The following is a 26290-nucleotide window of genomic DNA, read 5'->3' on the forward strand; positions in this document are numbered from 1 at the left end:
CTTCTTCCTCAAATTATATATAATGCGTAAGTACTTTTTGCCGAGAAGATATAAGCTCTCTAAACGAACGGGTGATGTCAACCAAACTAGCCGCTCGACTTAATTCCTAGGCCAGGTTGGGGGGAATGCGTCGGTGTCGGCTGGGGGTGCAAAAGGGGCACCTGCGCCGCCCCCCGCTCGCCCCCGCCCTTTCCCGCTCGCCCAGTGACGAAGCGGGTTTGCCCCCCCCCCCCCCCCCCCCCCCCCCTTGAGCCAAATCCTGCCTGCGCTCGTGGGCAAAAGTGATACAAAGAAGTCGCATAGTGGGGCAAGGCTGGAGAAGCAGCAGAGCCCCTCTCCCTTCGTCGGAGACCCGCGGGTGTTGCACCCCGCATGGATCTCCGAACTTGCCGCTGGAAGTTCTGCATTGCTGGCATACAGGCCCGGATCGTTCTGTCCGCGGGCTTTAGCATCTCTCCCAAAGTGGACCTCGTTAGCACGCATTAGAACCCGCGGTCGAGTCCAAGTCCAAAGCCACACCCCTCCTACGAACCCAAAGAAACGCTGTGCGCCATATATCTATGTGCCTGTGTCCATGTGGAATAATAAGCCTCGTAGGCGCTCTCCTACTTTCACGCCCTATCGCTTGCCCCCCTGTCAACTGTACTCATATTTATTTCTGCAAATAAAGTTATTGTTGAAAGAAAATGTGATGATAGCCAACCACATTTTTTCGCTAGACGTTGAGGTTTGTTGGTGCGTCGGACAGACAAAGCCCGGCCTAAACAGCTTTGCTGTTGGAAGTTCACTCACTTATTCGCTCACTTACGCACGCTCGCATGCACAAGCAGGTGAAACACTGCATGAACAAGTGTTTACAGGGTACTCTTCGAGTACAGTGTCCAGGTGAAATGTTAACAGCGCCTTTGCTGCGCGATATGGAGATGAATGGCCGAAGGGTGCAAAGTCGCAAGCAAAATGACGGGGGTTAGTAGTGCGCGTCTTTTTGCGCCCTTGTATACAGTGCTCCTCTAGGCCATTCTCACCCCCCCCCCCCCCCTTCCTCAAAGCCTCAAAGCGATCCCCTAGCCCGAGAACACATGCATTCGCAAGGCGGTATGCCCCGTCGTTTCCAAACGACGACCCCATTATGGGGAATTCGGCACTTGGACGGACAGCTGCAGAGCCAGCGAAGCCTTTACGATGTTTTGTTCAAGTTGGAAAGGAGCACGTGCGCAGAGAACGTGTCACAGGTCCTCGAGAACTGCATAGGTCGGGGACAGGGGAGGGGCACTCTTCCGATGCTAAGAAAAGTGGCACATCTCACGCAAACGTGGGAATCGACGAAAAGCAAAGCCGCGGCGTCGACAAACACGAGACGTAACGAGAAACGTTCAAAATCTCAATTCCCCTCCAGAACGCGAGGTCAATCACACCACCGGTTCCTGACATGGGCAGTTGTGATTGGGATGGGTGGCAACTAGGTAGACCTTCGTCGCAGACATCTTCCATGAGGGCTGGTAACCCCTGGATTGCTGGTTTTCGAAGGTGGGCGCTAACCCTTTCCGTCCTGATTTTTTTTTGTTTCGAACAAAAATAATGTTTCTTGCAAGTTTCACTAAATATAGAACCCCAAAAGCCTACAATTGAAAAATATAGCTTGTAGTTCAAGTATTAACGGATTTACCATTGTGGCGTCTAATTCGGTAATCAGGCTTTATTTTGTTTTGAGAACAAAAAAATGTTTACGTGTTTTCACATATTTTACACCTCTGTTATTCTGCAAGCAAAACATAGAGCTTGTTGTATGCGTATATATTGAGTGAGAAACAATTTCAGTAAAACTGGCAGCTCAGTTTTTTTTCAGCCACCACCTCCTCAGCCTTGTCTTCAGTGGGCCTCTACTTCTCTGATACATCTATCTCCGCTAACACGTGCAACCATGATGATATTTGCAAGGGACTCCAACACTCATAGCGACAGAAAATGCAATTAATCTCATTTATTTTTTAGCTTCAACCTCTAGAACCCGCTAGAATAGTTGCTTCAAAAGGAAACTATATCTTTACTGATTCCAGATGGCCCTCCCCAGGAATTTTGCACCCTTCCAGATGTGCAAGTGCACCCGCAGCAGGTGGATCAGTGGCTAAGGCGTTCTTCTGCTGAGTCCAAGGACGCGGGTTCGATTCCCGGCCGCGGCGGCCGCTGTTCTGATGGAGGCGATAAGCAAAAACGCCCGTGTGGTCCAGATTTCGGCGCATGTTAAAGATCCCCAATTTGGTAAAAATTATTCCGGAGCAATCTACTATGGCGCGCCTCATCGCCTGCATTGCGACGACGCGTTCAATCCCCAGTCAATCAATCAATCAATCAATCAATCAATCAATAAATCAATCAATCAATCAATCAATCAATCAATCAATCAATCAATCAATCAATCAATCAATCAAATGTACAACAGCTGTCGTTTCATATTTGTTTTTTTTCTTTTGCTTTCAGTTTGTAGATAATTTATAAGGATTGCGCAGTGCTCTCCTCCCCTACCTTACCCCGCACCACTTCCCCTCCTTATGGCGTTCCCAAAAGCCTACCAAGCAAGCACCATCTCCACCCTGTCCTCTCTCCCTTCCCGACCTTTGAGTAATCTCTTGCAAACGTGCTCTTGAGAACTACGTCCAGTTTCGCTTTCTCTCCCTCATCATTTCGCTCCCCTAAAACTGGTGCTGCTCTCTCGCTAATCACTCCCCCACGCTTTTTCTCTTGCTCCCGCGCTTTCTCTTTGAGGTGAACTACCTTTATATCAGCGTGCCAAGGATGACCGCTGACGCCACTACAAAGGCAAGACTTTTTGCCGAAAAGTTGGCGCTACTGCGGCCCCTACCTTGTCCAAAGTTTTGTCATATTACCACAAGTGTTCTGCCCGAACGCTCACGCATGGTCATTATCCTTGCTATAGGGTATGCACCACTACCCGGGAAATGTGGGAAGGTAAGGTGAAGACGCCGAAATGTTAGCTCTGCCGTCTTTAGGGGCAAAGCCCCGTAGGGGCTCGGGCTGTCGGCGTCTCCTGTGGTCGTCGTCTCAATTAGTCACGGTACTAAAACGCCGGGACACTCGTTTCCTAACACCTGGAGCTAGAACGTAACGCGCACTGAAAGAACGGTGTCTAATGGATAAAACCGGCTAAAATAAACTAACATGATTTAAAGATTTGTGAAACGCCAACTGTCCGCTTCAGCAATCGGCAAGCACAAGCAGAAGCTGCCTGTAGACAGATTATAATTTGTGTTACTCTCACGTACCCTCCGGCTCTTTACGCTAGGCCTGATAGGGTCGGGTGATCGGTCGAAGCAAGAAAAGGCGTACTTCCCGGGTGCCAGGGCCTCGTTGATCACCGAGGGAAGTTTTATGTGGCCAGAGTCTGCATGGCCAACATGCTAGGAGAACCCATACAACTAAAGCGAGGCATCCGGCAAGGGTGTCCTCTGGCGCCAATCCTTTTCATTATAGCCATCGATCCATACCTAAGAGCTATACAACAGGATAAACTCTTTCGAGGCATTCCTCTCCCGGGCAGCTGCTGCCTGAAAGTACTCGCGTACGCAGATGACGTAACCCTATACGCACGGGATGAAGTTGATGTCAAAGAAGGCTTGGAATGTTTCCAAAGCTACGCGAGACTCTCAGGGGCAGAGTTAAACATTAAAAAATCCAACACGATGGCACTAGGCTCTTTCCGGCAAAGGCCACCAGTACTAGGTCTCCCACTTAAAGACAACATAAAAATAATGGGCATTACCTTCAATGAACGCGGGGCAGCACCGAGTAACTGGGACATTGTAAAAAACAAAATTGACAATGCCATAAAACAAACACCGGCGTCTAACATGTACATGCTTGGGCGTGTGTACGTAGTAAAAGCGGCACTTTGTGCGAAAGCGTGGCACTTGTCACACATACAACTACCTTCCCCCAAACAAGTCAGGCAAATACACAAAACTATCTTCCGTTTCATTTGGTCAAGCCCTACGGAACGCGTTCCTAGGGACCAGCTATTCAACACCACGAGCACAGGAGGACTGTCAGTGCCGAACCTGTACATCGTCAGCCGTCAGCTTGCCCTGAGGACAGCGCTCCACACTTTAGAAGTCGACGACGAACCAGCCGCCACACTACTACGGTACTGGCTGGGTCCTCTCGGGAGGCACTTGGAAGACAAACACTGCAACCTTAAAATTAAGAGCGAGAGCCCAGGCCGACACCAAGCCGCCGTTGTAACATACCTAAAACAAGCCAGGCAGCACCTGCAAGACGCAGACCTCCGCGAGCTGTCTCCAAGTGAGGCGTCAGAGAAACTCCCTACAACACCGTTCGGCGTCATACGCCCACCGTCGGCTCAACTTCGACCCGCGCGACTGGTGGCGCACCTTCTGCGGGCAACCTGAGACATCGGAGCACGTCTTCACTCAGTGCAGAGTTGCCAAGGCTTTCTGGAGACGGATGTCGTGGACCACGAACCTGCACCTGCCGCTGAGCACCAAGTACGACGAAGAGACAAGTGCACGAGCGCGTGGGAAACTACGCCTCCTGTACACGGCGCTGGGACGGCAAGAGCTCTGGCAAAACAGGTGCTTCGTCGACTCCTTCCGCGGAAAGCGCGCACCACTCTTGCAAATGGTGAGCAATGTGAGTGCCAAGGCTAAACTTTTCCTTGAAAACCAGCTTGAACTCACGGATAAGGAATCCTTCGAGGAGTCGTGGCGCTTCCCCGGTGTCGTGTGGGTGCGAGGAACGCATCTTGTTGTGCGCGGTATGCGTGTCGGCGATCAACCGTGAACAAATGTGCGCGACGAACCGTGAATGTGTTATGCATGTGCGCGAGGAACAAACAACACTGTGAAATGGTGGTCGTGCGTGCGTGAAAGACACAATGTGCCTCTGGGGGATGGGACGTTTTAGTGAAGCCAAAGTATAGGCTGTCACGCGAATTCCCCCTGGATGTATCGCTGTAAATAGTCATTTCATGTAGCGGGGCAGTACAGCCCTCTCGGTGCAACATGGACGCTTAAAGAGGTGCTAATATCACCCGCTCGGTTCCATAGTCATCAACCATCATGTACATATGTCATGAATAAATATTTCTGAAAAGGAAAGTTTTCACAGGAACGACCCTCCATGCCCCCCGCGGACAACCTTTGGACGACCGCTGGGCGGGGTGAAAACCTCGTCACGGTTCGAGCCAACGAAAGACCTCGTTTACACCGTTACCGTGCCTGCAGATCCATCCACGGTCTCCGTCATCGACGCCGTCGGTGACATCGCCGGCATCCCGAGTGTTTACAGGCTCTACACCTAGGAGGAGCCAAGTTCCAGTGCACCATCTATACGTCCGCCTTCACGAAGCAACTACTGCGACATGGTGGCCCGTCCGTCTGCGGCAAAACCGGCGCCATTGAAGCCCTCGCGCCGCGCCTCACCTGAGTGGCTTTCTCACCATCGCAGGATACGTCACCGACGAGCACGACCTGAGGGCACTGGCACCCTACGGGGAGGTCGTCGGAACCGAACAGCCAATTAGCGTCGACCGACCCACGGTCCGGAATGGCCACCACGTCGCTCAAATTGAAATGAAGACCAAAAAGCCCGTGCCAAAAGACCTAGAACACTGAGCCATCTGCGACTACCCCGGAGTACTCCGAGCCTGCAGCCGTTGCAAAAAGGAGGCACATTACAGGAAGGACTGGAAGGAAGATTTCTGCGGCCGGTGCTCGACGTTCTGGCACACAACGGAAAGCTGCACGGCAAGATTCAGGTGGTGCTGAGGCGGTTACGCCAGGGTTGACTGCGTCAAGCCCATAGGTCGGAAAAACAGAAGGAACTCACTCAAACTCAACCAATTTTTTTTTTCATTTACGCTGTACTCAATCAAACTCAGGCTCAAATAGCTCGTCTGTTCTCAAAATGACTCGTACTCACTCATCACATACTCATTTGCAATCGTACTCACTTGTTCTCAAACTCATTTTTCCTCACGAGTATACGTACTCAATCTGTACTCATGAGTGTTCAGTCTGTACTCATGAGTACTTAATCTGTACTCATGAGTACTCAATTTGTATTACGAATATTCAACTTATCCGTACTATTACCGACGTCGTGGCTCGAATGAAAGACTAAATAGAAAAAAATCAAACGTTTAATTGATTACAAATACTGAGGTTAGATATAGATCAGGACAGGGGAGCACGGGAAGAAAACGTCTGACGCGGTGCACTGTCGTAGGGCGGGCGACTCACTGCGTGAAGTCAGGTACGTGAGAGAGCGAGACGAAACGTAAGCACTCGCGTTGCGTCTGGCATCTCATCTTGTTCTCAGGATCAAAACAACGAAGTCTGGGCTCTCGGGGAGCTCGGGGTTTCTCGGTGAGGCCGGGGCCCTAAGTTGCGGTGTTGCAGTTTTTAAAGACGATAGTCTTTCTTGGGCTACTTAAACCCAGAAATTTTCCTCTGTCTGTCTGTCTGTCCGTCTGTGTATGTGACTCGATTCAGCCACCCGGCCAAAGTATAACTGTTATTGCGCAATGGTCTTATATACTCACAGCCAAATGTAAACGTCTAAGTCCGGTTTATATGTTCATGCTTGTCAACTTTGTTGGACAAGAGCAAGACATTACGCAAATACACGCCAGGAAATTAGTACACAAGCGATATTTACAGTGTGCCTTTACTAAAAAAAATTCATGGATGCTTGGTTTTTCGATAGCAAATGATATTCTACATCTACTGCAAAAAATCACGCCATATCCACGGAATGAATGATGATAAGTGGGGCGAAGCTCGAGAGGGGGAGATCATCGGTAATCGTAACTCTCCCGTGAAAGTTCGCCCATTACATCATTAAGAAAGACGTAAGACTGTGTGCGTACATTGTACAAATCAACTTTTATTTTCGGAGTCAATGCTCCAAGGCCCAGACCTGGTGAAAGACCCCGCGCCATCGAGGACTACCCCGCACCTCCACCACAATTTGTCACGTAGGATGGGACACAACGGTAAAGAAATAACTTTTATTTAGGGCGAACTTGTGCCCGAACAAGACGAGAGGAAACGAGCAAAGGTCCTTGCGTATCGTTCGATCTCCGAGAACGACTGCCTGCGTTTGTGGCGTGATCTCTTGCGTGATCTCCCCCTCGCAGTGCACGTGCGCTCGCGCCTCCGTTGGCGAACACAGACAAGCTCGCGCTCCCGGTGCCGAGTTTGCGCTGCCGGTTGCAGCCGGTTCTTGCGCGTGCAACGCGGCCCACTTTGCGACATCTCCGAAAGCATGCGGCGGTCACGTACCACGAGACACAAGGGATGGATCCATGACTTAAAGGGGCCCTAAATAGGCTGCCAAATATTACGATTTTGCGTGCGCAGTCACTGGAGTACTATCCAAGGAACGTCATGCCGCAAAAATTGTTTAAATGCGTTAAGTATTAGCCGAGTTATCGCTCATTAAAAGGGGCCACCCATAAGGCCTGGGGCTCTCCTCCTCTAGTAGCTCCTCCGAAGCACTGTGGAAGCCGCGGCGTCATCGACCCGGCGCAAGACCACCGAGAGAAACAGGGCAATCCATCACCCTCCTTGATGTACGTGCAGTCATTGGCTGCGCCAAGCCCTGCGCGCGCTTTTTTTTTTTTAGCACTCGACGCGCATGCTCCGCCCACCAGATTCCGGTTGCACGGTGAGCGCTGTCGCTGTGGTTCGCGTTCGCGGCGCCGCACTGGGCAGTGTCTCGTGCGTCATAGAGGCGCGTCAGAGCAGGAAAGAACTGCGTCAGAGCGCGCAAGTGTGGCGGCAAGGTATGGTTGGTGAGCCAGGAGAGAAACTGAAATCTTTTTTTCGTGTTTGTGCGACCCCTGCTTTACGCAGAGGTGTAATATTTGGTACACGTTGTCGTGAAGGGGTACTCTAGCGATTGCGCGATTGAAATGGCGACCTTCGGAAGCCTATTTAGGGCCCCTTTAAGGAGCTTCGCCCATAAAAACCGCCGCCTAATGGCGGCGTATGAAAAATCACGCGGCAACAGCAACGAAAGGTTCCACTAGCTAGGTTCCACGTTCTGCTTGGAATGCACGTGGAGCACGGCCACGCGGTTCTATAAACCTTGTAGTCGGCCGCCTCCGTTCACGCGCGTCTCCGCCGTACTGCAGCGCTGGCGTCGAGGAACCCGACCTGTAGCAGTGCAACGCGGTAAATTCAAATCGCCTTGCGCAAACCTTTAGTGTGTTTACCTTGGGATGAGCGCGACGGTACAGGAACAGCATGAGAGGGTGAGCGGGAAAGCAAAGGGGGGCATTTCCTTGGCAAATGTCTACAACGACTATCGTCTTTTGACGACATTTGCAACGAAAGGAGCAGATACGCGGCCAATTTTTTAGCGTGTATTAGGGTGGCAGCTTTTGTCGTCCGTTTTCGTTTCCGGGCGCGCTGATATTTTCCGAATCGTGCTCTGTATCCGAATTGTGCCTGCCCCCATGCACAATTAAGTGACCGCGTAGATTGACGTCCGTTCGTATCCAGATTACAGATCGTATCACTGTCTGCTTATTCACAGTTGCTCGATGCTGGCGTTTGTTTTTTGTGATTCTGGACACTACAAACTTCGTTAACGGGGCGTTCGTCGCGATGTGGTTCGGTGAATTTCAAATCGACTTGATTTTTTGTGTGGGGGGGCCGTGGGATTCACTTTGTCGGACCTGAACTTGACAGCGTTTACGACGTTGCGTTAGTCGCGTCGCTTCCGTCGGCGATTGTGTTCGTGTAGCTCGTTTCGTGCTTGATGCATGTGGCAGCGTAGCCGTCAGTTTTGTCCGGTGGCGAGCTGCGGTGTGCAGGGATGACATATTTCGGCGCGTCGAGGACGTTGCTTCGATTGAGGTGTTCGTTTGCGTATGTTGCGAGAACCGGTTGCTATTTCGTTTAGCGTGCGGTGGCGTAGCGTTGTGGCTCCTTGCTCGTTGTGGCTCCTTGCTCGCTTTCGCCGTGGTTGCTTCGGAAGTGAAACCGTTGTGGTGGAGAAGCGGGCGTAGTTGGACTCGTCGGTTGGGCCCACATTCCTTGGCATCGTAAGCGTGACTTCATCGGTAGGGCCATTCGATGCCTTCGTTTGGATCGGGTTCGTTCGTTGTCGTTCTTGCAGTGTCCGTGTCGTCGCTCAAGCTCTCGTCTTTTGCCCGTTGCTTCGAGAATGCTGAGGTCGGAATCTCTCCCGTACAAGCAGGCTCGAAAGCGTTCCGTTCGTTCCGAGTCCGCTTGCTCGCGGTTGCGTCCTCCTGTACGAAACGGGGCTTGTAAGGTGAGTCTCGAGCGCAGTAGCGGCTGCCGGGTATCCCGTTCGTTCCGGCTCGGACGTGCCGCACGCGCTGGCCGTGCGGTCGCTCGTTGACGGACCTGCCTGCACAATCGTTCGTTGGCTGGACTGGGGCTGCAGCAGCGGGTGCCGTTCCGGTAGGGTTGAACCGTTCGCGCTGGGTCTTTTGTTGCTTGTGGCAAGGTTGATTTCTGCGGTTGTGAAATTCGTTGGACAAGTACGGATAGCAGCAGCGGGAGCGGAGGATGTGGCGAATAGCGTTTAGTCCGTGTGCGCTGCCTTGTTCGCGTTCCGTGCGCTGTGCATTTCGTTCGCCGTGGTCAGCTCCACCGGTCCGGGTGGATGTCGTTCGTCACATCTGGTGCGTTTCGTGCGCTGTGCGCCTAGTTTGTCGTGGGAATGTCCCCTAATTTTGGTGCGCTGTCGTTCGCCACGTATGGTGCGTTTCGTGCGCCGTGTGTCTCTCTCGTCGTGTCCATGACCACCAATCCGGGTGCGATGTCGTTGGTTGCGTGGAGCGGAGCCGGGACAGCAGCCTTCCCGTCCTCCTTCTTTTTTTTTTTTTTTTTGCTCTACACACTCCTTAAGCGGAAAATGTCGTATGTACTGGCTCCGTTGCGTTCCGCAGTTGAGTGTTTCGTTTGTGTAGATCTGAAACAGAAGAGCGGGTGCCAGGCACGTGCTGCGTTCTGGCTCATGCGTGCTGCGTATACGTTGCGCGTCTCGTTGCTTGTCGCTGGAAAAACGTGCGCGTGTGTGATGTAGCTCGTCGATTGGCTCGGTGTCAGAGCAGCGGGTTCTTCGGTACTTCACTATAACGGTACTTCGATAAAATGAAAGTTCCTTAAAGGGACACTGAAGTGATTTGTAAACATTGCGAGATTACTAGCGCAAATTGTAGTCCGGAGTCCATGGACCGTGTTTCGACCACTCTGAGTGCGTTTACGCGAATTTATTTAGTAGAAAACTGAATTCGAAAATGCTGTCCTCCTCTCTACACCCTCGCCCATTTTCTGTGGCGTTTTCGCGTGACGTCAGGAGGAGATGAGCTGGCAATTAGCTTCGCTACTGCACGGCTCGCCGACCTTCCGACATAGTCAATAGGCCCAGCGTTTAGTCCGCCGGCCCGACGGGTCGTCGCAATTCGCTCGATCAATTGAAACTAAGCCGCAACACGTTTGTGAATGAAAGAATTTACCTTTCTGTAGTTTGTTAGTTTGTACACTGTATCAAGCTCCGAGTCCGGGTCGCTCCACACAAGCGCTGCACAAGTGCACATGCAACGCTTCGCTTACTGGTACGCTAGTAGGAAAGTCTAAGGCCACTTGAAGGCGGGAGAAGAGTCAGCGAAGTCAATATACATACTAAGGAAATAAAATCAACCTAAACTTTTACCGTACAGCGCAAAACTAGGGAGCAGGAAGCACTTTTTTGCGCTGGGTGAACAAGCACAGGGGTCAGCAGCACGACCACACATCTGCGAACGCTTTCCTGTCTAAGAAATACATTTGCTAGACATGAGATATTGTGGAAGTTTGGGAGAGGCTTACAGCACGAGCGCTATACAACAAATAGTCACACAAGGTACTTGAAATAAGGTACTTGAGGTACTTGAAGGTACTTGAAGGTACTTGAATGTACTTGAATTCTGCTGCCAGAAAACGAAAAAGTGTGTCTTTTTAAGGCGAGCGCACAATTTTACATGTCGTCCCGGCTGGCTAGAAAAAGAATGTTGCCGCCTGGTACAGTATCCCAGCTAGCACCCTCTATAATTTTGAGTGCGGTGAAGAGCATCAAGCGCGAACAAAGGCACCCTTTCAGAAGAAGTATGATGCTGGAAACACGTTAAGGAGCCAAAAATAGTCAGAAGGCAAAAGTGATAGTTAATCTACATTTCTTAATACGGGAGTAAGTTACCTTGCTTCTTTGTAGCGCCGAGTAGTGTCAGAGTTCATGCAGTTTTTCGCCGTGAAATAAACACGTGAAGGGTGAGTTCCTCATCATTGATGTCTATAGCACTTTGGCTTCGTTTCTACTTTATTGCCGCAAGCCTCAACTCGAAACCTGCACGTAACAAAAACCTGCATGTAGCAAAAAATTTCCAACTTGTGACAACTCCGTTACATCCCGTTTTAGCTGTAGCACTACTCATTTTTACTTCAAGTTGATAAATGTTTTCTTTTCCTCCTCGGATTTCTCTTGCGACACGCGCATGTTACGGAGCCCTTCATCCGGCTCTACGCCAGGCCCTTCTGCCAAAAGCCGTATTCAACGTGTCTCCGGCCTGTCATTGCCGTCCGCTAAATGCTGCGCTAATGATAGCACGCTGAAGCGAAGATCAGGTGTTTTGTTGCTAAAAAGGGGAGGTGCGGCTGTCGGAAGGGGAGATCTCACCTCTTCCGTGTTGTACTCAAACTGGAACTCCTTTCGCGCCGTTTCCTGCAGCGCTTGCTTGAAGCTCGCAAACTCAGACGACTCCGGGATGCGTGTCTGCACCACCAGCAGTGCTTCGTACGCCCGGCGAGCCCGCTGGTTCCTTTCGGGGCTGTCGTTTTCCCGGAACCACGGTCGGGTGTTGCTGGTGTTGCGCCTGAAGGAAAAGGCACGGAGAATAAACACAGCGAATGAGTGATCACCGCTGGGAAGGCGAATGTTTATTACGCGGAAACAATTTTTCAATTCCTTAAGCGAACATATTTCCGCGGATATGAAGAGAAGTAGCACAACAGGTGCGGTGCATTCGTTCAGTCAGAAAACGTCCGTCCGTCAGCCTGCACGAAGAAATTATGCGGAATAGACAGTATAAGGATATTAAAAAAAATTGGCCGCGGATCTGGTCCTTTCGTCATAAATGTCAACGAAAGACGATGGTTGCCTGGCACCCCTGCCAAGTAAATGCTTCCCTTCTCTTTCCCGCTCACCTCTCATGCTGTTCCTCTCCCACCTCGCTTCTCCCAAGATAAACACGTTAGAGGTTTGCTGAAGTCAATTTACATTTACCACGTTCCACTGCTCCAGGCCGGGTGTCTCGATACCAGCGCTGCAGTACGGCGGAGAGGCGCGTAAATCAACGCACCCTACTACAACGTTTATAGAACCACGTTGCCCTGCTCCACGTGCGTTCCAAGCAGAACGTGGAACCCATCTAGTGGAACCTTTCGTAGCTGTTGCCGTTTGATTTCTTAGATGCCGCCAGGCGCTATAGTAGCGCTGGCAACAGCAGGCGATGGTTTTTTGCAGTTGATGTAGTATTTCTTTCGCTATCGCAAAAACCGAGCATTCATAAATTTTTAATAAAGGAACATTGCAAATATCACTTATGTATTGATTTTTCGCCTTATATTTGAGTGGCAGCTGCACTAGGCCATTTGTTTTTCGTGAGGCACAAGTTCACTTTTTTAATAAATCTGTTTGTCCTTCTTGAGTTTGTGCATTGCTACAATATTCAGGGAACCACTTACATACCCAATGTTGGTTCTTTGCATTGGTTCAGGACGTTTCCGTACCCCGACTATATATACCGAAACACCAGTGGCCAAGACTACGCTAGCTTGACCCTGAAATGACCAACGTATCATATAAGATACGCCGTCTTTCAGATTTTTTTACGCGTCCCTTCGCCTCTCCACCGGCAAGAACTGCCCACTGAATCATTTCTGATACCTACTAAGCATTTTCAAAAAAAAAAAAAAAACTATAGCTCTATAACTGACCGCATGGAGTGCGAAATATATTTTGAAAGATGTATTCCTCCATCGTAAACGCGCCCGGCGGGTCTACTACTTTCAGTGAGTGTAGGATACACGTGTTTAAGGGGTATATGACCCATTATATATCTACTTTATATGAAGTGTTTTTTTTTTCGAAATGCGCCAGATCCACCTAACGCGAATTCGAGAAACAAGCGAAACTTTGTTACCGGACCCGAATGCAACACCTCCAAAGCATATGTTTTACATGTCAGCAAGGGGAAGTTTATGGCCACAAGTAATTAAAAATTATGCCGTGAATTTGAGCAATATTTGGGTGATAACCTTGAATTTGTCTCATATAGAATTGAAACACGCAAGTTGATGCGGCATTTTCACGAAAACTTTATTTAAATTGACTATCAAGCATGGTGCGATTCCGTTTTGGTGTAAAAGGCTATAAAAATATGCAACAGGGCTTCATGAACCCTAGAACTATACCAGGAGAGCAGGTGAGTTCTCTTGGCACCATTAGCAGCTCTTTTCGAATTTTTCCCAAGGATAATTTTCTTGGCGCGCCTGAAGGCACTCGTAAAGTAAGCAAGCTCTTTATTGCTTTGCCATGAATTTCCACAACGCATCACAAGAAGGCTGCTCATGTATTCTTCGTCACCTTAATGAAGTGGTTCATACTCTCAGAAGAAGGGGGGGGTTTGCCAGTGCTTGTATGGGGCGCCTATTTAGTTCAGTATTAAAATGGTAAACATGGGAGTAAAAAAATTAATAACTATAGTTATATCGTAAGGATGGATGAAACGAAATGACATCATTGTTTTACATCTCTCAGTTTCATTTCGTTCCCTTCTTCTTCCGTACACTTCGTCATTGATATTTGGGGTCAGATATTTCGCCGATCCACTAACTGCCGTCTGAACTGATAATAATTCAGCTCAGAAAAGGAAAAAAAAGAAAACTTCCGGAAACACTAACGAAACAGTCTGAACACTCGAGCCAAAAGAGCGATCTAGGCAACTATTCGAGAGCGAGTCGAGAGCGAGTCGAGAGCGAGACCGAGTCGTATTACAGCCGTACAATTACAAAAACCTGATTTCTGAACCTACCAGAACTACTGGCACTCCCTCCAGGTGTATCGACCATATTCTGAGCAATGAGGAACAAATTTGTGCTGGTGTTTATGATGTACCCATTACTGACCACTCACCATTGTTTGCGCTCTTGGGTAAAAAACGGTCATCCGTTAACATAAATCATGCTACTGGCAAAGGAGGAATTAACTACACAACGCTTAAAAGAAAAATAGCCAATATAAACACAAGTATTATATTTGATTCTCACGTCTACAAAGAACACTCAAACCTGATCGAGTTTCTAAAGCGCACAATAGATGAAAGTACTAGTATAGTACTAACAAATGCACTGAACCGCTCGGTCCCTGGATGACTCACTCGATACTTGAGGCAATGAAAGAAAAGGATACTTGGTACCATAGGTGGAAACAGCACAAAAATAACCCCCATTACCTTCAGCGTTTTCGTGCTACCCGTAACCTTGTGGTTGGCATGACCAGGAAGCGGAAAAAGGAATTTTATATGTCACTGATGCAACATGCGAATGGAAACACAAAACAAACATGGAATATAATTAACAACGCCATAGGACGCCCTGCCAAGCAAAACATCACCCCGGATATAGTTAACTCTGACAAAGCAGAAGAATGTAACACGTTTTTTGTCAACATTGGTCAGGAATTAGTTCGCGACATACCCGCTACCTCATTTAAAATAAATTTACCGCAATTGCAGGACACGTTTTCGCAGCGTGACATCACCCATGCCGAACTGATATCTGTAGTTGCCAGCTTGGTAAACAAAAAAAGCTACTGGACAGGACGGGATAACCGTTAGGACATTGAAAGATAGCATCGACGTCCTTGCTCCAGTGCTACTAATAATTTTTAGCCATGCGTTGCATATGAGTGTTTACCCCAACATTTTAAAACTTTCCAAGGTTGTCCTCGTATTTAAAGCCGGAGACGCCAATGACCATGGGAGTTATCGCCCAATTTCAGTGCTCAGTGTCATAAACACTGTCTTTGAAAAACTAGTTTCAATTCATTTGAGAAACTATCTATTTCAGAATTATATAATTATGAGCAGCCAGAATGTCTTTAGCGCAAATAGGTCGACGTCCACAGCTGTAATGGAATTAACCCAAAAAATACACACGTCTTTGCACAATGGTGACACGGCCTTGGCAGTTTTTTTAGATCTAAAGAAGGCATTCGATACTTTGGATCACGCTATATTATTAGACAAATTGCGAATCTTTGGGTTCAGCAATTCCGCGTATGACCTATTATGGAGTTACTTATATGGCAGAAAGCAATACGTTTAACTTGACAACTACAATTCCTCCCTCTCGCCTATTAATATTGGAATCCCACAAGGGTCAGTGCTGGGGCCTATCTTGTTTTCTCTTTACACAAATGATTTTCCCGGCATACTAACATGCTCTCAGGCTATATCTTACGCTGACGATACTGCAAGAAATTTACACAGAAAACAATAGCTCAAGCGGAAGCTATTGCTAATGTAGAATTAATGCGCATTTTTCATTGGTCCAAGGGTACTTAACTAACAATAAACGGAGCCAAATCAAAATATATTTTCTTTCAATCGAAACCGAGGTCTGCAACGGATACATCCCCTAAAATATTCATAGACAACTGAGAACTGGAACAAGTAGACTGCACTAAATACATTGGCGTCACACTAGATTCGCAATTGGATTGGAAAGCCCACATTGAAAGCGTTTGCTCGAAACTCGCCTCTATATGCTTCATATTGCTAAGAACTAGAACATTTTCTGGCGGTCCTATATTAAAACAAATTTATTTTACCCCGTTCCACTGTCACCTCACTTACTCTTGCGAATCATGGACATTTACATTCAGAACACATCTCGAACCTCCAGTTCGATTGCAGAAGCGTGCTTTACGCACCACAACTTTCTCACCCTGGTGCGTGCCAAGTGCCCCGCTATTTCGCGACCTACAGATTCTTCCCTTGGGGCTCACAGTTGAAATGAAAGTTGCGATCATAATAAATAAGGTGATACACAACGACTACCCAATGCCAGTTGACCTGTTCACAATTACCACCAGAAATACTCGCCATGCAAACCATGGGAACTTTAACCTACCAATCACTAGAAATAACCACGGCCAAAAACTCATACAAAACTACGGAGCGAAAATATGGAACCCGATTCTACTGGAAATTAAAGTAGCTAGAATTTTGTGTTTACAGTAAAAAGATTTTTTCAGTGTAAACTTTAAAAACTCATTGCATTTCCTATATGTGCATCTGCGAAATATCATGCCAAGTATTTCCTATCATTGCAGTGTACGGCTTGCTATTAAATGCTGTGCTTTTGCGTATATGTAATACGTGTATCCAGTTTGCGATATGTATACTCATACAGAGAGTATGCTTATGTGTAAACAAATATACCAGCATATTCACATGCAATTTCATGTGTGCACGGGTAAATTTATGCATGTATGACTAAATAGATGAGTCCACTGTATATATGTGTATCTATACACACACACACACACACAAACACACACACATATATATATATATATATATATATATATATATATATATATATATATATATATATCGCGCACCGCCGCATGGTGCGCGAGCTCGCGTGCGACGGCGTCCGCCCTCTCGTTACGGTTGGCCGTGCCTCCTCTGATGGGTCCGACGTGAGCCGGGAACCATCTGATGGTGGTAGTAGTGGTCTTCAGTGTTGGTAGTATACGGGCCGCTGTCTCGCCAATGTCACATCTGGCAAAGTTGGCGATCGCCGACCGGGAGTCGCTCAAGACTGTCGTGATGTTGTGATCGCTCCGTAGTGCTAGAGCGATTGCGGCCTCCTCTGCTTGTGTCGCGCTGGGTGCGCGAAGGCTGGAGGCGTTCATCGTGTCCCCGTTCGCGGCGCGGATCACTACAGCCACAAAGGTGTCCGGCCTGTCCGGTACCTGCGCGACATCCACGTACACTGCAGTGTGGTCCGTATCATACGTTTGAGCGGGTGTTCGTGCCCTTGCCTGTCTTCGCTCCTTATTGCGCTCCGGATGGATGTTGCGCGGGAGCGGTGAGACCACCAGATGTCTGGCGATGGCAGTGGGGATCTTCTTTCCGTGTCTTTCGGTGTCTTCCTCGTGTGGTGGTCTGAGGCCGACTCGTTGTAGGATCTGCCGGCCCGCACTCGTGGTGCCAAGGCGGACGAGCTGTGCGGTGCGCTGGGCCTCGCATATCTCCTCCAGAGTGTTATGCACTCCGAGCGACTCCAGGGCCCGGTTGCTCGTGCACTGCAGGACTCCCAAGGCTGTCTTGTGTGATTTTCGGATTGCTGCGTTTATCTTGTTTCGCTCGTGCTGCAACCATCGGTGGAACGAGCCCACGTACGATACGTGGCTCACCACGAACGACCGCAGCAGTCGCAGAGGGTTAGGTTCGCGCATGCCTTCACGTCTCGTGGACACTCTCTTCAGGAGGCGGGTTGCGATGCCCATCTTCGTCAGGAGCTTTTCCAGGGCCGTGTGATTAGTGTTGCCAGTGTCTATGTGGAAGCCCAGTACCCTGATACTTCGGACGTGTGGCATGGTCGTCCCGTCCTCGGTGTGGAGGGTGATGTTGTGCATTTCGCGTTCGGCCTCCTTTCTTCAGTGACCAGGAGGTGGCAGGATCAGCAGCTCCGACTTTTGTGGGGAGCAGCGGAGTCCGGCGTGTTTCAAGCAGGCCTCGACCTCGTTGATGGCTTCTTGGAGTGATTCTTCAATGTGTCCGTTTGCGCCTCTCGACATCCAGAGCGTAATGTTATCGGCGTATATTGTGTGGTGCACCTGCGGTAGCCGGGCAAGGCGCTCGGCCACCGGTATCATCACGATGTTGAATAAGAAGGGGGAGATGACGGACCCCTGCGGTGTGCCGACGCTGCCCAATTCTCTCTCTTCGAGTTGCAGGTGTCCCACTTGGATGTTTGCCGTGCTGTGTGTCAGAAACGCTCTGATGTAATTATACGTCCGCTCACCCAGGCCCAATCTATTGACTTGTTCCAGGATGGCGGAGTGGAGTACATTGTCAAAGGCACTTTTGAGGTCGAGGCCCAGGATCGCTCTGCAGTCGGTTCTGCTAGGGTGCTCGAGCAAATCGTGCTGCAGGAGTAACATTGCATCCTGCGTGCAAAGCTTGGCCCTGAAACCCAGCATTGTTGCAGGGTATATGCTGTGGTCTTCGAGGTAGCTCTGCCACCGGTTGTTCAGGACATGCTCGAGCACCTCGTTAGTGATATTGGCAGTAGATTTTCGATGCCGGGCGGCTTACTCGGTTTCGGAATCAGGATCGTCCGGGCTGTCTTCCATTTCTTTGGAAGCGATCCCGCTCGCCAGCACTCGTTGTAGAATTTTGTCAGTGCTTTGATTGCGGTGTCATTTAGGTTGCGAAGGGTCTTATTATGAATGGTGTCCGGTCCTGCCGCTGACTTGCAATTTAACTCTTGTGTTGCTCTGCGCACCTCCCATTCTTCTATATCTCCGTCCAGTTCGGGGTTTGCTGTCCCTCGGTAGTCCGGGTGATCGATGCTAGAGGTGACTGGTAGGTAGTGGTCGTTGAGCCTCCTCTCCAGCTCTTTCTCACCAAGAGTTTTGGCTGCCGTGTGTATTATTTGCGCTAGTCTGTGTTGTTGGTATGTCTTGTCTTGTGTTTCATCCTTGAGGTGGCGGAACAGTCTCCACGTCCGGCTTGCGTGCAGCTGTCCGTCATCCTCGTTGCATGTTGCATGCCACTGTTGTCCACAAAGTTGACGACTGTACTGTTCGATTTCACGACCCAGGCGCGCAATCCGTTTGCGTAGGTTGCGGTGGTGACGGTGCTTCTTCCATCGTCTTTGCAGGGACTGTCGTGCCTCGATCATGTGCGCCAAACGCGGGTCGACGCTCTGTATGTGATCGTCCGTCTCGACCTCCGTGGTGGCTTGTTTGGTAGCTTCCACCAGTTGCGCCGTCCACTATTCGATGTCTTCTATGGTTGGTGCGACTTCATGCCGACGGAAGGCGTCCCAGTCTGACAGCTTGTGTTTGCGCTTGTTGGTGGCTGCCGAGGCTTCCGGTATTCGCAAGGGGATTTCCACTTCAATTAGGTAATGATCGCTCCCTAAATTGTGGCCCGTGTTTCGCCAGCTTGGGATTCTACCGTCGGGTAGGTGCACGAAGGCGAGGTCGGGGTTGGTGTCCCGGGAGGTGGAGTTGCCTATTCGGGACGGTTGTTGTGGGTCCGTGATGAGCTCGAATCCGGCCTCCGTAGCTTCCTCGAGTAGATTCCTGCCCTTGGCCGTGGTAAGTCCGTATCCGAGCTCCTTGTGGTGTGCATTAAAGTCCCCGGCGATTACGGTGGGGTGGCTTGTGACTTTGCGCAGGGTCTTGTGAAACATTGCCCTGAATCTCTGGCTGCGGTGCTGCGGGTTGCTGTATACATTGACTATGTAGAGCGCTTCTTGCTTCTTTCTTCCGACCACTACCTCGGTCGCGCATAGCTCGAGGGCCGTGTCTTGATCGAGGAAGCGGTCGTGTGGGATGTAGGTTATACCCTTCCGGACGAATGTGCATACCCCTTGTGCCGCTCCCTTGGAGCTGGTGCGTGCGCTGGGGGGTACGGCATGCGTCCGGTAGCCGGGGAGTGTCGGTGTACGTACCGAATGGGTCTCTTGTACCATAATCATGTCCGGTGGAGCGTTCAGGGATTTGATGTGCTGTTGTAGTAGCGCTCTTCGACATTGGAGGCCATTGGCATTCCAATGCCAGATCTTGAGCTTTGCTCGGGCGCTCCTAGCCATGTTGTTGTTGTTGTTGTTGGGTTGTTGCGGCGTTGTGTCCGACCGTGCCGGGGTTTGGGGCTCCTAGCTTTTCGTATAAGAATTGTTCGAGTCGGTCCAGTCGGGCATTGGTCTCCTCCTGTCGGGCTGCGAGTCGGTCTATCTTTGCGTCTTGTGCATCCAGGCGTCTCTTTACGTACGCTTCTAACTTGTTCGTTCTTTTCCATATTCGGCTATTCCGGGCTGCATTTGTGACGTACCCCAGTCTGCACGGGTCCTTTGTGTGTGTTCGTTGTCGGGAGCGGTTCTCTTGGTCTGCCTCGCCGTCCTCATAGTCCTCCTCCTCTTCTTCTTCTTCCTCTTCGTCTTCTATCCTTTCCTCGTTTGTGTCGGCTTGCGTCACTGGCATGGCGGTGAGACGTGGACATCTCTGACGACGAGGACGGCTGGATCTTCTGGCAAGGAAAACGGAAGAAACAGAGCCGCACCACGCAACAGGAACGGGTGAGCCTGCCTCTTTACCAAGTCATCCTTCGCACTACCGATGGTACGGCTGTGACCGATAAACCAAACCTTACACTAGACAAGATTATTGAGCGAACGATCACCAAGCCCAGATATCTCGATGCGACCTCGCTGCGCAGAAACGTCAAGGCAAACCCTATTCTTATTATGGTGTACGACGAAGAGCAAGCCAATCGGCTCTGCACTATCAACCGCCTAACCGTGGCACAAGGTCCGAACCCAAAGCACGCTTCTGTGGAAATGACCCGCCTCAGCCATAACAGCTCGACGAGTAAAGGAGTGATCAGCATTTCGCCGAACGAAACGAATGACCAACTGATGTCCTGCCTTCACAACGAGCTGGTCGAGATATTAGACGTCGAAAGGCTCGGACGCAGCAACAAGGCTCTGATCACGTTTAATTCCGCGAAAACCCCCCGCACCGTGAGATATCACTACGAGATCCTTCCCGTGGCCCCATACAAATCCATAACACTGGTATGTTTGAAATGTCAGAAGGAAGGGCATATGGTGCGCCACTGCCCTAACAAAGAAGTATGTCAGGAATGCGGCATAGTGCATGCCTTGAAAGAGAATGAAATCTGCAAAAACGCTTCTTACTGCTCCATATGCGAAGAAGCATGCCACCTGGCCACTAGTAATAGCTGCCCAAACAATCATCCGACAGACACACCAACAGAGCCCGGAGCCGCTCGCGTTCCGGGTAACGTTCGCGATCCCGCAGCAAGACCCGCAAGGATACGGCAAACAGTGCCAAGAACTTGTCAGACATGGACGTAAATGCCTCCAAAAAATGGTCCGACGTCGTCTCTGACTAGCACCCAGTTACGTCGCGACTACGCGACAAGGAAAGACGCCTCCAAGAGCTGACCCGTATGATTGACGACCTGCAAAAGACATTAGAAATTGCGACACAGGAAATGGCATCACTCACGACGGAAATTAACCTTGAACGCAACCGCCAGGTGCGAAAAGTCTTCCCACCAGGATATCGGCGTGAAAACTCCATACAGCGTTCCCACACGCACTCGTCAGCGCCAACTAAACCGTCAACTTTAGCTACGAAATCGGATTTCCTTCCAATTAAAGCGCAAGTTCTCCACGAAACTTCAAAGGAAACTCACAAATAAATGCAAACCCTAAACGCGAAACTCGACAACAGTACGCAGATCCACCGCACCGAAACGGAAGTCTACCAAAAGGGAATAAACAGCATCGGAGCGAAAGTTAATGACATCGCTGGAGCAATCAGCAACCATGATCACGGCCCTCCTGGAGAGAATGGAATCGCTAGTACCTTCGTATCAGACCCCAAGTCAAGGAAAGGCCCCTTCCACTCATCGCTCTCCATACCCACCCGTGAATGGGACGTAATTACCCAACCATTTTGCAATGGAATTGCCGCAGCCTCACATCAAACGGCACAGTCTTGAAAACTCGGCTCACGGAACAAATGTCCTATTCGAAACGCTCCATCGCCATTCTTCTGCAGGAGACTCTTACAACCAACTTTCACATCCCTGGATACATCAGCCACTTTCTTCCCACGGTTACACATAAGGCAACAGAAAAGCCTGCGGGAAAGAATGGGATGTTCATTCGCTCCGACCAAGTATACACCCTCATCGACACCAGCAAATACTGAACCTGCGTGCAGGAGATCATCGCAGCACGCATACAGCTGGCCACCGGCTCAAGAAAATTTAAGACGTACCTCAGAACTGCAAAATCTTCATCAATTTTTAAGGAGCTGAACATCATGCACTTCAATAAAGCACGAGATTACAATACAGCAATACTGATCAAGAGGGTCATAAGTACTAACCCTCCCTTACCACTCATCTATCTTAAGCTTTCCTAGTAGAAATACTAGGCAAGCTAACAATAATAACCTGAACCCACCGAAGATATCAATTGTATGCGGGTATCGAAGCCTTCTTTTCATTGGCACAAAAATATGGAATAGCCTCCCACCAACAATAAAATGTATGACACAAAACGAACAGTCAATAAAAACCTACATGACGTGTGACACATATAGTTCACCGAGTTGAAAGTTTGCTCTGCAGCACATATTACGCATTTTCCCTGATACCTTGCGTAGTTCCCAAGTGTATGTACCGTTACTCTTGTTCAAAGTTTGGCGTTTATTTTTGTAATGTATCAACACATCTTCTTTGTTACATGTATTGAACCCCTGATATGTTCCTTGTTCTTGTTGGATGAAAAAAAAAGAATGTGAATTTTTTTGTATGGATCCAAAACTAGCCTTGGGGCTATGGAACCAGATGCTAATCACAGCACTTGTATATATGAAAATTTCTGAAAAATAAAAACCTTCTTCTTCTTGATATCGGCATACCACCGCCCAGAAACCAGCAAGAGCACAAAGGGGTCCTTCGAGCAGTGGCGGTCCCAAAGGATGCGCGGAAGGGGCGATCTCCCCCCCTCCCCCCCCCCCCCCCCCCAACCAAAGAGGTCCTCAGCTTCTTATTTTTTTGTTTTTTTTAAGAACTTCACTTGCGCGAGGTTAAATTTCCCTTGTGCGAGGCCGCAAACGTGTTGCGACCGGTCAGAAATGCGGGCTAGAGCCAGCCGTTGCACCACCTAAGGGGCGCCAAAAACTACTGTGTCGCCAATTGATTTGTGCGCAAGTGGGTACGCGCACACGCCTGCATGGTTGTCACCTCCTCCGAAGATTTGTCGCAAGGAGCGTATCGGCTGTTTATTGAAAAAAAAAATTGAAAAAATTCGCCCCCCCCCCCTCCACAAACCAATCTCTGGGACCGCTACTGCGTTCGAGTGGGTCGGAGAGTTGCGCATGCTCTATCCAACAGACCACATCATCATAGGTGGGGATTTTAACGCCAAGCACACCACCTGGAACTACACCACAAACTCCCCGCGAGGCATCGACTGCAGGCTACCAAGGAAGCGTATGGTTTCTACCTACAGAATAATATTGCTACCCCAACGAGAATAGGTTTGCACGTGATACAAAGGGACGCGAGCCCAGATTTGACTTGGGCAGACGGCCCCCTCGTCCATGACTGGCACGTTGCAACAGAGCCTTGGGGTAGCGATCGCTACCCAATATGGTTTGCACTAAAACGGGCTCAACTCCGGCAGGGCACGCGGCGAATTACCACCACCAACTGGGAAGCCTATCGATCCTGCTCCATTTGCTCAACTCAAGCGCACGACATAACCAGCCTCGGTAACGAAATACAGCGCGCTTATCAAGCAAGCTCTCAGTGTTCCACAGTACAGGAAGACTGTCCTTGCCCTGACTGGCACTTGCTAAACCTATGGGATAACTACCACGTACTCGTGAACCGCTACAAATGTAATGGGAGGCGATTTCGAGCCCTGAAGCGAGCCCGGATCAAACACAAAGAAATTACGCGATACGAAAAACAACTGTCTTTCTTGCGCTGGACGGAATACCGCGATAGCTTCAACAAAGACACCTCTACTAAAAAGATGTGGCACACATTTCGATCCCTCAACGGCAAGAAAAAGACTGGTAACTGTATTGCCAAAATTGCACTAAGCATTGGGTCTTCTTTCGAAACAATTGAACAAGAGGCGGCCTTTAACTTCTTCCCCAACGCCAGCCTTACGCCTCCACCTCCCCACCCTCGCGTAACTGTTACGGACGAAGAAAATGAAGAATCCCTGTTCACTATGGCGGAAATGGAGACTGCCCTCTACCAGGCTAGCTCCCGGACGACGTTCCTCGGGAGCGGCGGCACGATGACGCGGCGGGCGATGTCGTCCCGCAACGGAACGAGCTCGTCCTCCGCCGCGGGTCCAAGGGGCGGGCTCAGGCCCACCCTCTGTAGTATCTTCCGGACCGATCTGGTGGTGCTCAGGCGTTCGAGTTGTGACACACGCTGCGCCTCGCTGATTTCCGCCAGGGTGTTGTGCACGCCTAGGGACAGGAGGGCCGCGCCGCGTTGCTGGTGCTGTTGAGGAGGTCCAGGGCCGCCCGGTACGACTTGCGGATGGCCGCGTCGATCCGGGCCCGCTCTTGGGTCCTCCACTGGTGAAAGGCGCCCACGTACGAACACTGTGCGCGTGACGGAGGCCGCGGCCTCCCACCGGACGTTCGCGACATGATCGGCTCTACGGAGCACGGACTCCAGTTCAGGGCCGTCCAGCGGCTCGAGGCTGCTCTGGCGCGGCAACGGCGAAAGGAGGACCCGCGCTCCCCTCCGGTTGCTTCCCTCGGGAACGGTGACAGGGGGCGGGGCGGGGACACCCCTAGTAGCCCGAGCCGCAGGCCAGGCCCATTGCTTCGAGGTCAGCCCGATACCTAGAATAGGTAGATAGACAGGGGTGACGGCGAAGCCCTGCGTGGCCTGACCCGCACCCCCCGCCGGACAACGCAATAAAGGTCATTTCTCTCTCTCTCTCTACCAGGCTAGCAAGCGCAGCGCTCCTCGTAAAGACGGTATCACGTGGACTATGCTTCAGAATTTAAACGAACAAAACAAACAACTCCTCCTCCAACTGCTCAACGAATTTGGAAATCTGGCTCCATCCCTGCCTCCATGAAACACTCGGTTATACAACCGATCCCCAAACAAGGGAAACCAACGAACCACGTGCGTCACCTCCGACCTGTCGCTCTAACATATACGATAGGTAAACTTCTCGAAAGGATGGCTGCTAACCGCCTCACTTACCACTTTGAACAAATGACCAACCACCTTCACCCTGGCCAGAATGGTTTTCGCCCCAACATGGGGACTCATGACAGTCTGAGGCTTCTTAGACGGCTCATCAACTCAGCTCAACCCGGCCCGCCATCAGGACAACCACATATTCTGGCGGCAGTTGATGTGCAGAAGGCCTTCTACACGGCGTCGCACAGGGCCATACTGGCCGAAATCGACAACCACTATCCGGGCAAACGGATGTACAATTGCATTGCCAGTTTTCTAGAAAATAGAACGTTCGAGATCCGAACGGGCAACGACCATCCGAAGACCTACTACAATTACCGCGGGGTACCACAAGGCTCCATAATATCACCCCTCCACTTCAATTTGGGGATGAGAAAGGTGGCAATTGACGTACACAAAAGCAGCGGCGGGCGCCTCACTGTCTATGCAGATGATATCACGCTGGGTACGGAGCGAGACGATTATCCTACCACCGTGGAGGCGTGCATAGACCTTCAAGCAGCCCTTTTTGCGCTATAAAACGCCATCCAGGCAGCAGGAAGGCATCCCTCACCGGAAACCTCCACTCTACTGCTTTTGGGCGGCGAAGAATAGGAAAGGCAAAATGCCCATCTTTTCCTCGAAAATCAAGAGATTCCGCTGCAAGGTTGGATCCGTCTTCTCGGCGTTCCCATCAGTCACAAAGGTAACGCCACAGAATGGCTCAAGCAGGTTCGACAGGCCTGGGATGCTACAGCCCACCTTATCCACAGAATTGGCACAAAATTCGGTGGCGCAGGCACCGCCCTCATTCGGAACATCGGCAGAGCCATTCTAACTTCCCGGAGAACTTATGGCGGACCTGCCTGTAGTATCCGGGGTTTTCGCATCTCAGCGTTTCGGTGGTTCTACCACCAGGGGGCTACGCCTTGGGTATATATGTGACGTCACTGAGAATAAATTATCTCTTTTGGCTTGACTCTTTCACCGGGCGTTTGTCTCCTGCTTCGCCCTTCGGGGCCGTCGCCGACGCGACACCACAATGGCGCAGTCGACTCAAGAACCGTCCGAAATGTTAATCGCTCGACATTTCTTGAGTAACGTGTAAGCCGCCGAACAGGCCGCAAGTTTTATTTTCAAGTAGTGAGGGCTGAAACCACGGTGGCT

The 26290-nt window shown here is 50.2% G+C and overlaps 1 protein-coding gene across 2 annotated transcripts in view; it reads right to left on the minus strand.

Annotated features, from left to right (window-relative positions):
* The window catches only part of LOC144178112 (atrial natriuretic peptide receptor 1-like), a 791119-nt gene that overhangs the window by 224624 nt on the left and 540205 nt on the right, over positions 1–26290 (minus strand). For both annotated transcript variants that reach the window (XM_077705647.1, XM_077705648.1), the window contains exon 3: positions 11728–11923. In XM_077705647.1, coding sequence (XP_077561773.1) covers positions 11728–11923 — 196 coding nt within the window. The remainder of the gene's footprint in view (positions 1–11727; positions 11924–26290) is intronic.

Source organism: Haemaphysalis longicornis, unplaced genomic scaffold (assembly GCF_048455015.1).
Source record: "Haemaphysalis longicornis isolate Haplotype H1 unplaced genomic scaffold, Haemaphysalis longicornis Haplotype H1 scaffold_4, whole genome shotgun sequence".
Taxonomy (NCBI): Eukaryota; Metazoa; Arthropoda; class Arachnida; order Ixodida; family Ixodidae; genus Haemaphysalis; species Haemaphysalis longicornis.